Below are 14084 nucleotides of genomic sequence, written 5' to 3'. Positions count from 1 at the left end.
GAAGACATCAGCAACATTATTGATCACCTTGGCCTAACTGACATTTATAGAACAGCTCACCCAACAGCAGCAGAATACACATTCTTATCGAGTGTACACTGACTATGGCCAGGATATAATAGACTTTGGGTATAAATTAAGGATCAATACTTTTAACAGAATTCAAACCATATTCTCTCATCACAGAGGAACTAAATTAGAAATCAATAACAGAAAACATTCCGGGACAATCCCAAATATTTGTAAATGAAATGGCAAAGAACAAGTCAAAAGGAAAACTATAAAGGGATTTTAATGGAATGAAAATTAAAATTTATAATATCAAAATTGGTAGGATGCCACTATAGAAGTGCCTATTGAGAAACCTGAAAAATCATGAATAATTCCCTACTTACCCTGAGGCCAGCATACTATGATACTTAAAATGAGACCAAGGTATTACCAAAAAAATAAATAAATAAACCACCAAAAACCTATAGCCCAATATACCTCTAGAACACAGATTAATAATCTTTTTAGAATTCCAATATATCAAGTAGAACAATATCTACAGTGCATAATGCTTCCTCACCTAGTGTGGGGTTTACTTAAGCAATGTACAGCCAGTTTAACATTCAAACATAAGAAATGTAGTTTAAACTCTCAAATACTAAAAAAAAAAAAAAAAAAAAAAAAAAAAGGGGAAGATCATATGATCATCTCTATTGATGCTCAAAAAAAAACTCCACTTGATACAATTCAACATATGTTTCAGGTAAAAACTCAGTAAATCAGAAATAATTGGAAACATCCTCCCCTAATCAAGGGCATTTATGAAAAATCTATGGTTAATAGACATTTTTGTGGGTAAGGTAAAGATGCATGTTGTTATCTCTAGATCAAACACTAAAACTACCACAAAAAGGGGGGAAATAGTCATTTCAACAATGATGCTGGAAAAACTGTTTGCATATAAAAAAAATAATAAATCTCAATCCTATCTCATTCCACAAACCAGGAGTGGGCAAAATCTGGCCTCTACTTGTTCTTAAATGGCCCAGAAGCTAACAAATGATATTTACATACATTATTGAAAACATAATATTTGTGACATAGGAAAATAATATGGAATTCAGATTTTGGTATCCATACACCAAGTTTATTGGAGCACAGCCACGCTCACTCGCGAGCGCAGTGTCTCTGGTTTTTTGGCACTGCAAGGGCAGAGGTGGGGAGCTGGAACAGAAAACTGAAATCTTTACCATCTGACCCTTTCCAGAAAAAGTTTGCTGATAGTTCCATAAACAAAAATGAATATGAGATGGGTCAACATTCTCAATAAAGCTGAACAAATTCTTTTCATGACCTTGGAGTAGGTAAAAATGTCTTTGAGAGGACAAAAAATATTCTGATCTTTAAAAAGCATATTTTTCCTTATTAAAAGTTTTAAAATCCTGTTCAACAAAATACATTAAGAAAAATATATATCTATGAAAGGTGATGTATTCAAAATATAAATATGTCCTACAAATCAATAATTTAAAAGTAAAAAATTCAATTATTTAAAAAAAGCAAAAGACTCAAAAAGGCTGTTGAAAAAAACCTCTATAATTAGGCAGCTCCCTTTTCACAAATGGTCTATTTCCAGCTGCTTAGATTTTTTGAATGATAGAAGGCCAAGGTCAGTTCTCCCCAGGAATTACCTTTGATTAAAGAGAGCACTTTGCCCAAGGTCCCTCCTCCCCTTCCCAGGGCAGCTGCATGCATGGTGTCCTCTTTCCCAGAACACTCACTGATGTGATTTAGAATTTGTATTTCCTTCTTAGAAAAATTCACCATGCCTCCCTCAGTGCCACCTGCAAAGGGTGGGCTGAGACAGGTGAACATCACATCAGCAGGAGCTTTCAATGTCCTATCCAGTTCTGACTCTAATTCACAAGCCAGCCAGCCTGGGTAGTGTCAACACCGCTACTGCACAAGTGGCCGCTTGAGGGCACTGTGGATCCATGGAGAGAGCTGCTGATGGGGCCCTGTGGAAGAGGGAGGGTTAAGGGAGAGAATCTTGGTCCCTACATCAGGGGGATTGTCTAATGAATCAGAGGTTTGCTGATCATATTTTCTCACATTAACTGCCTTGCAGGTGTGTTGTCATGTAAGAGAGCCATGAGTTTGGCCTTGCCTGGAGTTAAGCTCTCTTTTGGAGCATATGTTTGGTGGAGAGTATGATGGGACTTCCTTCAGTCAGGCAGCCAGGATATTTCAAGCCAGGTATAGAGCGAGAAGCACCTGCTCCTAGGAAACAGAGAAGCTGGGGGATGGTTAACTGCCACAAACCCTGCCTGGCCCAGCTCAGCACAGCCAGAGCACCTACTGATAGGAAGATGGACAGAATGGGGAATGCCTAGGCCAACTGAGCCTGTCCAGGAAGTGCAGGTTGCCTGTGGAGCCTACAAGGACTGTGACATCAGAACAGTGACATCACAGGCAAGCCCTCCAAACAGAGCAAAGGGAGGGGCAAACCCTCTGCTCTCTCACCCCAAACACCAGAGCCCGGAGCTGGGAGATGGCCAGTCTTGTCCTGCCTGAATCTTCCAGGGGCCCTTGGCTCCTCTGCTGCGTGGCCCTCTGTCTTCTGGGGGCAGGTGAGTCCTGAGTTCAGATGGGACACCCCTTGAACCCAAAGTTCTTGACTGTTGGTGGCCTGTCCATGTCCTTCCTGTGCTGGTCTCCAGCTTCTGTCTCCTTCCTCCACAGGTTCTGTGGCTACTGGAGTCACCCAGTCCCCAAGACACCTAATCAAAAGTCGTGGGGCGGAGGCTGTTCTGAAGTGCCAACCCATCTCTGGACACAGCAGTGTGTACTGGTACCAGCAGGCTCCGGGACAGGGCCCTGAGTTCCTCATTAGTTTTTATGAAAAGGAGGAGGGACAGAAAGGAAACATCCCTGATCGGTTCTTAGGAAAACAGTTCGATAACTACAGCTCTGAGCTGGCCATAAGCGCCTTGCAGCTGGGAGACTCGGCCGTGTATCTCTGTGCCAGCAGCTTAGACACAGCCCTGCAGGGTCAATGGCTTTCTGTACTCAAACCTCCCTGCCCAGATGAGGATGTCACAGGAGAGGGAGGAGCCTTAGCAAGTTATAGGACTTGCTACTTTTGTAACATCCTCCCTGGCTTGCTGAGCTCAGCTAGAGCTTTCCTGAGTGTCCTCCCAGCTCTGCCAGCACCTTGCATTTCTTAGCACATGGCAGGAACTCCTGCTGTGATAGAGTGGGGTCCATGTTGTGTGTGCTAATGCATTGCCAGCAATGTGTGTCCACTTTACAGAGGAGGTTGCTCTCAATATACCATTTTATAGTCAGGAAGCTGCAGATCCTGGAAATTCTGAATATTTCACATATGTTAACTCTAAATCTCCAGGCCTCCAAAATCAACATTACCCCTAGAATTCCATGATGCTTCCTGGGCTTGGCCCATCCTATCTAATAAAAGAGAAACATGCAAATTGATCGTACCTCTGCTATGCCCACAAGCCATGCTCACCAACCAATCCGGAGCGAGTATGCAAATTAACCCAACCAAGATGGTGGTTAATTTGCATAACCAGGAGCAGAGCGAAGACTGAAGACAGTGTAGAAGGAAGCCAAGCGAAGCTGTGGGGAAGCAAGTGGGGCAGGGGAGAAGGGAGGGAAGCAGGTGGGGTGGGGGAGAAGGGAGGAAAGCAGACCGCTGAAGGAAGCCCTATTGCAGGAATGTTCCTGCAACGGGCCTCTAGTCCTATATAATAAAAGCTTACTATGCAAATCAACTGAATGGGGGAATGCATGGCAGAACGACTGGTAACTATGACATGCATTGACCACCAAGGGGCAAATGCTCAATGCAGGAGCTGCTCCCAGCCTGCAGGCCCTAGGCTAGCCAAAGAGGGTGCCAGTGGGGGGTTCCCCTGATCACCCTATTGGTCACCCTGCAGAGGGAGGTGACCTGAGGCAGTGGTGGGAGCCAGGGCCAGCGAGCGGGTGGCACCAGGCCAGCCAAGGCAGAGCCCCGCCGGTCGCCCCACAGCTAAGCCCTGATCAACGGCCAGGCCATGATCACTACCCATGCATGAATTTCATGCACCGGGCCTCTAGTAGGATATAACAGAGCCCTGGCTCTCCTATTTCAAGAGCCTCTGAGCTGGGATGGGGGAGGTCATCCATCATATGGGGATACACAGCTGATTACTGTCCATCTTTAGGACACAAAACTTCACCATAGAGAATGTGCATTTGTCCTGTCCTAGTTCACATGGAGGGATGATATTATGTCCCCCTAATAAATGATCTAAGTAACTAGTGCGATTTCCAGACTAGCAGAAGATTCACCAAGAAAACAGAAGCCCACTAGGAATTTCAGGCAGGATTCTGGGAGTTACTGCAGGGGATCAGTGTTTCTAAACTACTGAAAGGTGTGAAGGTAGGAGGGTCTCAGCTTGCCCGCATTTTTCATCAGAACATCTTAAATCCCTACTTCTGCCCAGGACAGAAACTTCAGAAAACAGCTGAGCATCACAGCTATTAAATGAATGGTGTAGACATTTATAGACTGGTGTACAATTTTATTGGTCAATGCAGATGACTTTAATTCCACACATTTTGTTCATTTAATTCAATCACCTTATTTATTGCACATTTTCTGTGAGACAGCATATATTACCCACATTACAAGTGAAAACACTGATTGTTAGAGAGTTTGGATACTTGGCTTAAGGTGGTGCAGCTAACAAATATCAGAATTGGGACTTAAACGTGGATGATACTGACTTCCACCCATGCTTTCAATCACCCCACCCTTCTGCATTTGGTAGAGAGAGGCATCTTCAAAATGGGAACATGGACCCAAAGGTCTCTTTCAGAAATGCAGGCTCTAACACAAATCGTTTGCATAACAGCTTTCACCTGGGAGGGGACCTTCTGAATAGGAAAGAGATCCACCTTCCCGGACCTGTCTGTTCATATTCTGACCTGCCTTGGGATGGTGACTCAGAAACTGTTTGTCTGAGTTTTTATATTTGTAAACTGGGGCAAATAATGCACAAGCAAATACAACAAATTGCTTAATAAAAATATAGGCCCAAGTCCTCTTTGTACTCTATAAACACTGTGACCGATCTCTAGTCTAGCACAATTATTTACTTTGTGAAGTTCTGGGATCAAAGGCAGCCATGGGTTACTTTAACTGACTCATCTATGCTTCAGCTAGACACTCCTCTGAAATGCAAATACTGTCATCTGATCATTTATTGGGTGAAATCAAGGTGATTTTTAAGAGAAAATTAAATAGGATCCAGGACAGCACTTCTTGTTTGATGTTAAGTCTGATGTACAAAAAGGTGTGGTGCTTCCAGAAAGTTGTGGCTTCAGTGATTGGTGATCACACGGAGGAGATGATAGAAGGGACGGTTTTGTGTGAAGAGAGACCATCATAGTGGAGCTTCTAGTGCCATCCATCCCATTCCACCTTGGTATCAGCCTCAGCCGCAGTGAACAATTACAGGCAAGTTTGTGTGCATTTACCTGGTTCTGACAGCACCCCCTCACCTGCAGGCTGGGAGTCCCTCAGCTTTCGGCTCTGGCCTCCTTTTTATCATGGGAGCCCATGTGGCTTGCACACCAGTGCAGTCAGAGCTGCAGAAGTGCTAACTCTCCTGGAGGGAAAGGAGCCAGGGATGAGAGCTCAACCTCTGTATCCAGGAGGACAGCTCAGGAGGTGGTCTGTGTGCTTCTCTGCAGGTTCCAACAAAATCCATCTCCTGATGTCCCAGCACAACCGCAATATTGCACCTTATTCTGATTTTCTCCTTGCATGACCTTTCCTCCCTGCTCTCTTACTCCTGCTTCCTGAGATCATTTTCTAAATAAACTACTTGCACCTAAATCCTCATCTCAGACTGTGCCTCCAGGGGCAGCCTAAATGGTGACAGTGATGGAAGGAAGTGACCATCAAAGGACCCATCCCTTTACAAGAGACTGCCATTTTTCATTTCATTCATTCTGCCATCCAATCATTCAAAAAGTCTTATAATAGCAAGTATAAATGAAAAATTCCCAGTTCACTTTGTCTTATTTTGAATTTCCAGCAGACTCACATGTGTCTCTGCTCTCTTCAAGCTCTGAACTATTTGTAACTGGCTAGACTGGGTTATGTTTACAGAAGTGGAGTCTGTCTGGACTCCGATAACCATTCATTCCTTTCATTCAAGAAACACTCATTGAATACACATACAGAGTAGCTTGGACTTGGTGGGGATGTATGCTTATAAAAATTTATGGTGCTTTTCTAAAAATAAAATAGGAAAATATTTAGAAGTCGTGAACAGTTTCTGTGCAAATGAGAAGGCCTGAAATTATTCTTCATTGTCTCCATGGCCTATCCAGTCTTCACTACTTACCATGTACATGTGTTATTCAGGATCTTGGGGAAAACGTGCAAAAGCACAAGGAGAACAAAAAAAGCTTTCTAATGCAGTACATTTTTATTCAACATCAAATTTGTGACTCTCATTCATTAATTAGAAGAGAACTGGAAAGGAACTATTCCTGGTAAATGTTTATCTCCCTAAAGAAATTAAGGTATCATTGAGAATATACTAATAATATGGGTAGATGATACCTTCTTGTGATCTTTGGGATTCCATGTGTTCTAACCCAAACAATGTGAGTCCTAGCTGAGAACTCTTCTTTTTCGCATTGGCCACGCCTAGAAATAGGCTCCTTTGTTGTGTGTCTCTTATTCCCCTGGGACCAGTTAAGTCCTGGATAAGATGCAGCAGCCCTTCCTGAGTTTGCCAGGCCCCAAGCTGCAAGCCTTTTCATGAGATGATGCATCAACCTCCTCCTCGCCTCTGATTTCTAATTCGATGTTCTTTCTCACTGTTGTGTGATTATTAATTGCCCATTGAGATGACATCAATATATGCATTCACAGAAATAGGTGACCTCACACTGAGATATAACCCATATAAGAAAGAGAAGCTCCTCCTAATATTGACTAGCTGCAAGCTTGGCACTGTAGCACATTTATGATTCAATCAATATTCTCCCGTTTGGTGGGTACAAGACCTTCCCGGAGATGTAAGAAGTGTGTAGCTCAGGCTGAATAGCTCATCCACATTAATAACCAGTCTCCTCTTTTTCACAAAAAGCACAGTCACAGGGTCGCAGGTGAAACAGTCTTCCATGGCCTCAGCTGAAACCAAGGGAGAATTCTTACCCATGAACCTGAAGAGACCTGAGCATGAATGGCAGGGCTCCCATCAGTCAGTGAATTGTGAAACAATATAAAACACGTCTTCAGATTCCAATGACCCTGACCTTGGGGCTTTGAAAACTTTTTGGACATCAGGTGGTTCCTGTAACTGAGAGGATCATTGATTTGTTCCTGTGGGGAAGGGGTGTGGCAGGTTAGCTCTACAGCTCAAGCATTTGTCAAGGACAGTGACAGCACTGAGTCAATTTCCTCAAAACAGAACAGGAAGACAGGAGATTCTGCCCTGGACCTAAAATGGTCACCAGGCTCTTCTTCTGTGTGGCTCTTTGTCTCCTGTGGGCAGGTGAGTACAGGTGGGCTTCCTGCCCTGGATTCCCAAGACCTCAGCCCAAGCCTTTGTCTTAGGATGACAACATCAGGTCTGTGGCTTTCTTTACAGGAATCCTGGATGCCCAAATCACCCAGAGCCCAAGTTACAAGGTTGTGGGGACAGAAAAGAATGTGACACTGAGTTGTCACCAGACTAATAACCGCGACATTATGTATTGGTATCGCCAAGACCTGAGCCATGAGCTGAGGCTGATCTATTACTCAATTGGTGCTGGGATCACCGCCAAAGGAGATGGTGCTGATGGGTACAGTGTCTCTAGATCAAATACAGAGAACTTTGCCCTCACATTGGAGTCGACGACACTCTCCCAGACATCTGTGTACTTCTGTGCCAGCCGTGAATCCACAGCATTGCAGGGCCACCTCCTCTCTGCACAAAAAGACAGAGGAAAGCCCTGCACCCTGGACTTAGGGGAGCCCTAAGCAAACTTCACACCCTGGAGCCCCCAGTGGCCTGAGACAGTAGGTTGAACCTCTGTGTGTGGTGAGATCCACCTCCAGGGTAGTATCTGCCAGATCTGCATCAGACCCAGGGCCTCAGACACACACTCCCCACTGTTGTAGTCTGTCAGTCTATCCTCTGCAGGTGGCCTATTTCATGGGAAGGTGCTTCCCCTGCTTTAGGTTTTCACCTCATCACACTAGTGTCTTAAAGGTCAATAAAGTGGAGTCCTCTTCCGGAAAGAAGCTATAAAAACCTATTGTTTACTGCATGGTGACCAAGAAGGACATAAGACATTGCTATGAGCTGTAGAGAAATAAAAATAAATGGAGGTTAATGAAAAGTGAAGGCACTTGGTCGTGACCTGCAGAAACAATAGGAGCTTCTGATTATGAGTGACAATATTTTTTTCTTTCTTACTGTAGTTAAATGAATGGTGCATCTAAAAACTGCTGGCAAGTTAGAAGATATAATTAATTAATTAGTATCAGGCAATCCTGAGGCTCAGTGATGTCACTATGGGAACTGCCTGTGGAGAGAGGGAAGTCCCTCCTCCTCTGCTCATGCTCACAAGGACCCTGATCTGGTGAACCGCCCATTCCTGCCCTCACCCTGCCATGGACACCAGGCTCCTCTGCTGGGTGAGCCTCTGTCTCCTAGGGGCAGGTGAGTCCTCAGAAAACCAAACACTTTAATTGTGGTGTTGCACGCGTGCACGCTCGTGTGTGTGTGTGTGTGTGTGTGTGTGTGTGTGTATTACAATTATTTGTCCTCATTCTATTTCCAAATCTGTCTCCACAGGTCACACATATGCTGGAGTGTCCCAGTCCCCCAGGCACATAGTCACAGAGAGGGGACAGAATGTCACTCTCAGGTGTGATCCAATTTCTGGACACACCAGACTTTACTGGTACCGACAGACACTGGGGCAGGGCCTGGAGTTTTTGCTTTACTTCCAAGGCAAGGATGCCCCAGACAAATCAGGGATGCCTAAAGAGCGGTTCTCTGCTGAGAGGCGTGATGGCTCCTACTCCACTCTGAAGATCCAGCCTGCAGAGCAGGGAGACTCAGCCATGTACCTCTGTGCCAGCAGTCTAACCACAGCGTGGCACAGTCACCCTCTTCCTGCTCTCAAACCCTCATGTGCTCACCTCTCCTCAAAGTTCCCAAAGTCCTGAACAAAGGAGTGGATTAAGTGCATTGGGACTTTAATTATTTTTCTGATAGTGGGAGGTCAGAAAAGGACCTTTGAAATACCAGTAAGATCACCTTGGGTAATAGCATTCTAGCTGTGGATTTCTGGGATTCCTTTATACAGTTCAAGATTGAGCACCCAGGCTGAGTGTAAGGTATTGTAGAATCTTCTGTAAAATATAAAATTTCAACACATTTACAATAAACTCCCTGTACTGAGTGTCACTGACTCAGACCTCATTAAGCTCTTGTGTGGGCAGCCAATGCAGAGCACTGTCAAAGCCCCATGCAGCCACCAGCCTTAAACTACATAAATTAGAACCCTTAGTAAGAACTGTGATTGAGATCAATTAACTGTCACCCACATTAATGCATGCTAATGTAAGCCCATATATTGTGTTAGTATTTTTCTCTGCAATTCTGCAGTCTTCTTCTCCAATCTATTTTTTAAAAATATAATTTTATTGATTTTATAGAGACAGGAAGGGAGAGGGAGAGAGAGATAGAAACATCGATTGGAGAGAAACATCAATTGGCTGCCTCCATCAAACTGTCACACTATGGATCTAGCCTGTAACCCAAGCATGTGCCAATGGAAGTGAACTGGGCACTTCGAGGTTCATGGATCGAGGCACAACCACTGCGACACACCAGGCAGGGTCTAATGTATTTTTACTAGAATTTTAAATTTAGCTTGGTTTAATAAAAGCCCTACTTGAGAAGGTGTTAAAGAAAATTGGTTTAAAGAAGACCTGAATAACAGTTACAGCGGTCCCCCTTTATACAGAAATAACCCGCAATGGATGTCTGAAACCACTAATAGTACTGAACCATATATATATATGTTTTACCTTATATATGCACATCTTTTTACTTAAAAGAAGCACTTTATGACATCTCTTTGGCATGTCCGAATTGCCAGCATCACTACTCTTGTGCTTTGGGTCACTATTAAGTGAAATAAGGGTGACTAGAACACAAGCACTGTGATGTTACTGCACTCAGTGTGGTAACAGAGACAGCTATAAAGTGTCTAACACCGGGCTGTGCACACAGCCTTGATACGCTAGAGAAAGGATGGCTCATGTCCCATCTGGGGTGGAACAAGCCAGCACAAGATTCCAGCAGGCTACTCAGTATGGTGCTCAAGTAAAAACTTGAGAATTGTTTATTTCTGGAATTGACCACTAATAATTCTGAACAGCGCTTGACTGCTGGTAACCAAAACTGGGGAAAGTGAAACTGCATATAAGGCAGGACTACTGTATGTAAAAACAATAGCAAGACAGAGAATAGATAAATAGATAAATATCTTACCATTGTGAGGTTTTCCTAATCTATGTCCGGTGGTTTAATATCACTTGAAGGTAGACTGTGTTTTGGCAGAGATGTGAATTGCAAACCGTAGAGTCTAAAATAACAAACACAGAGTTATAACTAATAAGTCAGCAAAAAAAGAAAAAATGGAATTATTTAAATGTTCAGTTAATACACAAGAATATATAAAGAGAAGTAAAGAGGAAAAAATCAAAAGATGGGGCTAATACAGCAAATAGCAAGATCATGATACATACTAAAAACTAGATCAATAGTCATATCAAATCAAAGTAGTCTCAATGCCCAATTAAAAAGCACAGGTTTTTATTTTGAGTAAAAATGAAAAATCAACAACTGTATGCTGCTCACCAGAAATGTACTATGAACATAAAGACCCAGAAGGTAAAAGTAAATGAGTGAAAAAGATATACCATGCTAACACTAAGCACAGGAAAGCTGGAGCAGCAATAATAACATCAGACAAAGTCAATTTCAAAGCAAAGAATATCATCTGGAATAACAAGCTCATGTTCTAATGATACAAGGGCCAATTTAAGAAGAAGACATAGCAATCATTAACATTTATTAATCTAAAACAGAGCTTCAAAACATTGAACAAAAACAGCAAGGAGAAATAGACAAATTCACAATTATAGTAAAACATTTCAACACCTGTCAGTAACTGATTGAACAACTTGACACCCACACCCCAACAAAATCAGTGAGGTTACAGAAGACATAAGCAACATTATTGATCACCTTGGCCTAACTCACATTTATAGAACAGATCACCCAACAGCAGCAGAATACACATTCTTATCAATTGCACATGGACCATGGACCAGGATGCTATAAACTTTGGGCATAAAATAAGTATCAATACATTTAAAACAATTCAAGTCTTATAAAGCATGTTTTCTGACCACAGATGAACCAAGTTAGAAATAAATAAAAAAGAGAAAGAGTTCTAAAAAATTCCCAAATATTTGTAAATGAAATAACAATCTTCTAAATAACCCATGGGGCAAAGAACAAATTAAAAGGGAAATTATGAAGAGATTTAAATTAAATTAAAATATATCATATTAAAATTGGTAGGAGTGCTTAGTGGGAAAGCTGGAAAGTAGGGAATAATTCTGAGGCCAGCACTACTATGATACTCAAATGAGACCAAGATATTACAAAAACAAACAAACAAAAAAAACACACACCAAAAAAGCAAATCAACACACACACATACATACACATACACACACACACACACACACACACACACACACAAAACAACCACACCAAAAAACAATAGACAATTATTTCTCAAGAACACAGATTAATAATCTCTTCAAAATTCCATTATATCAAATGCAATGACATCTAAAGAGGATATTTATCTCAGTAATGTACTGCCAGTTTAAAATTTAAAAATATGAAATGTAGTTTAACTCTCAAATATAAAAAAAAGAAAAATCATATGACTATCTCTATAGATGTTAAAAAATACTGTACACAACCCAACATCTGTAACTGATAAAAACTCTTAGTAAATCAGCAATAATTAGAAATGCCCTTTCCCTAATCAAGGGCATTTATGAAAAAATTTTTGGTTAATAGACATTTTTTTCAAGTAGGCTTTGATAAATTAAAGATTCAGGTTCTGATTCCTAGATCAAATATGTAAAGTAGCAACAAAAGTGGAGAAATAGTAATTTCAACAATGGTGCTATAAAAACCATATCCATATAAAAAATAATGAACTCAATTCTTATCCCACTCCAAAAACTAGGAGTGAGCAACATCTGCCTCTGCTTGTTCTTATATGGCACAGAAGCTAACCAATGATGTTTACGTATGTGGTTGAAAAAATACAAATAAATAATATTTGTGACATAGGAAAATTATATGAAATTCAGATTTCAGTATGCATACACCAAGTTTATTGGAGCACAGCCATGCTCACTTATGAGCAATGTCTCTGGCTCTCTGACACTGCAGGGGCAGAGGTGAGGAGCTGGGACAGAAAACCAAAATCTTTACCATCTGAGCCTTTACAGAAAAAGTTTGCTAATCTTGCCATAAACAAAAATGAATAAATATGAGATGGGTCATCATTCTCAATGATCTATAAGGGTTTTAAAAGAAAGCAGAGCAAATTCTCTTCATGTCCTTGGAGTAGGCAAAGATGTCTTTGAGAGGACAAAAAATATCTTTAAAAGCATATTTTTGTTTATCAAAGGTTTTAAAATCCTCATCAACAAAATATATTTAGAAAATATACATGTATCTATGAAAAGTCATGTATTCAAAATACAAATAATTCCTACAAATCAATAATTTAAAAAGATACACAATTCAATTGTTTTTAAAAAAGCAAGTGAAACAACAGGGTGGTAAAAAAAAAAAAAAAAGATCTGTAAGTAGGCAGCTCCCTCTTCAAAGAGGGTTAATTTCCAGCTGCTTAGATTTTTTTTTTGGCTGGTAGAACCACACTGTAAAGTCTTTCCAGGAATTACCTTTGGTTAAAGATAACGTTTCACCCTAGCTGGTTTGGTTCAGGGGATAGAGCATCTGCCTGCGGACTGAAGGGTCCCAGGTTCAATTGGGTCAAGGGCACATACCAAGGTTGTGGGCTCAACCTCCAGTAGGGGGCGTGCAGGAGCCAGCCAGTCAATGATTCTCTCTCATCATTGATGTTTCTATCTCTCCCTCTCCCTTGCTCTTTCAGAAATCAATAAAAATATATTTTTATTTTTTTTTTGGGAGAGAGAGAGAGAGAGAGAGAGAGAGAGAGAGAGAGAGAGAGAGAGAATGTTTTCCCCAAGTTTCCTCTACTGCTTCCAAGGGCAGCTGCATGCATGGTGTCCTCTTCCCCAGAACACTCATTGATGATTTAGAATTTGTGTTTCCTTTTTAGAAAAATGCACTATACTTCCCTCAGTGCCACCTTGCAAAGGGTGAGCTGAGATAGGTAAACATCACATCAGCAGGAGCTTGCATTGTCCTGGCTGGTCCTGACTCCTAATTCAGACAGAACTCAGCCAGCCTGGGTAGTGTCAACACTGTTATTGCACAAGTGGCCGCTTGGGGGCACTGTGGATCCACAGAGTTGGCTGCTGATGGGGCCCTGTGGAACAGGGAGAGTTAAGGGACAGACTCTTGGTTTAGTCTCTACATCAGGGAGACTATCTGATGAATCAGAGGTTTGCTGATCATATCTTCCCATATGAACTGCTATGCAGGTGTGTTGTCACATCAGGGAGCCATGAGGTTGGCCTTGCCTGGAGTTAAGCTCTCTCTTGAAGCCTATCTTTGGTGGAGAGTGTGATGGAGCTTCTTTCAGTGGGGCAGCCTGGATAATTCACGTCAGATGTAGAGCAAGGAACACCTGCTCTAAGGAAAACAGAGAAACAATGGTCACCTGCCATAAAGCCTGCCTCATCCAGCTCAGCACAGCCAGCAGCACTTGCTCATAGGAAGATGGACAGAAAGGGGAATGCCTGGACCAGTTGAGCCTGT

At 42.1% G+C, this 14084-nt stretch overlaps 1 long non-coding RNA gene and 3 gene segments (V, D, J or C); 3 read left to right on the top strand and 1 right to left on the bottom strand.

Moving 5' to 3' along the window:
• Positions 1-2522: 2522 nt before the first annotated feature.
• Positions 2523-3652, top strand: LOC103297315 (T cell receptor beta variable 5-5-like). The segment is given in 2 exon segments: positions 2523-2621; positions 2734-3652. Coding segments are annotated over 2 exon segments (564 nt in total).
• Positions 3653-7501: 3849 nt separating this feature from the next.
• LOC129151518 (T cell receptor beta variable 10-2-like) lies at positions 7502-8041 on the top strand. The segment is given in 2 exon segments: positions 7502-7571; positions 7668-8041. Coding segments are annotated over 2 exon segments (423 nt in total).
• Positions 8042-8665: 624 nt separating this feature from the next.
• Positions 8666-9238, top strand: LOC129151511 (T cell receptor beta variable 7-2-like). The segment is given in 2 exon segments: positions 8666-8726; positions 8862-9238. Coding segments are annotated over 2 exon segments (426 nt in total).
• Positions 9239-9340: 102 nt separating this feature from the next.
• LOC114234768 (uncharacterized) lies at positions 9341-14082 on the bottom strand. Its single transcript, XR_003620951.2, has 3 exons — positions 13987-14082; positions 10572-10665; positions 9341-9424 (listed from the first exon to the last, which is right to left on the bottom strand). It is a non-coding gene; the product is annotated as an uncharacterized LOC114234768 (long non-coding RNA).
• Positions 14083-14084: the final 2 nt, after the last annotated feature.

This window comes from Eptesicus fuscus, chromosome 14 (assembly GCF_027574615.1).
Source record: "Eptesicus fuscus isolate TK198812 chromosome 14, DD_ASM_mEF_20220401, whole genome shotgun sequence".
Taxonomy (NCBI): domain Eukaryota; kingdom Metazoa; phylum Chordata; class Mammalia; order Chiroptera; family Vespertilionidae; genus Eptesicus; species Eptesicus fuscus.
Note: the sequence above shows the minus strand (reverse complement) of the source record. Positions and strands in the feature narration are given on the sequence as shown.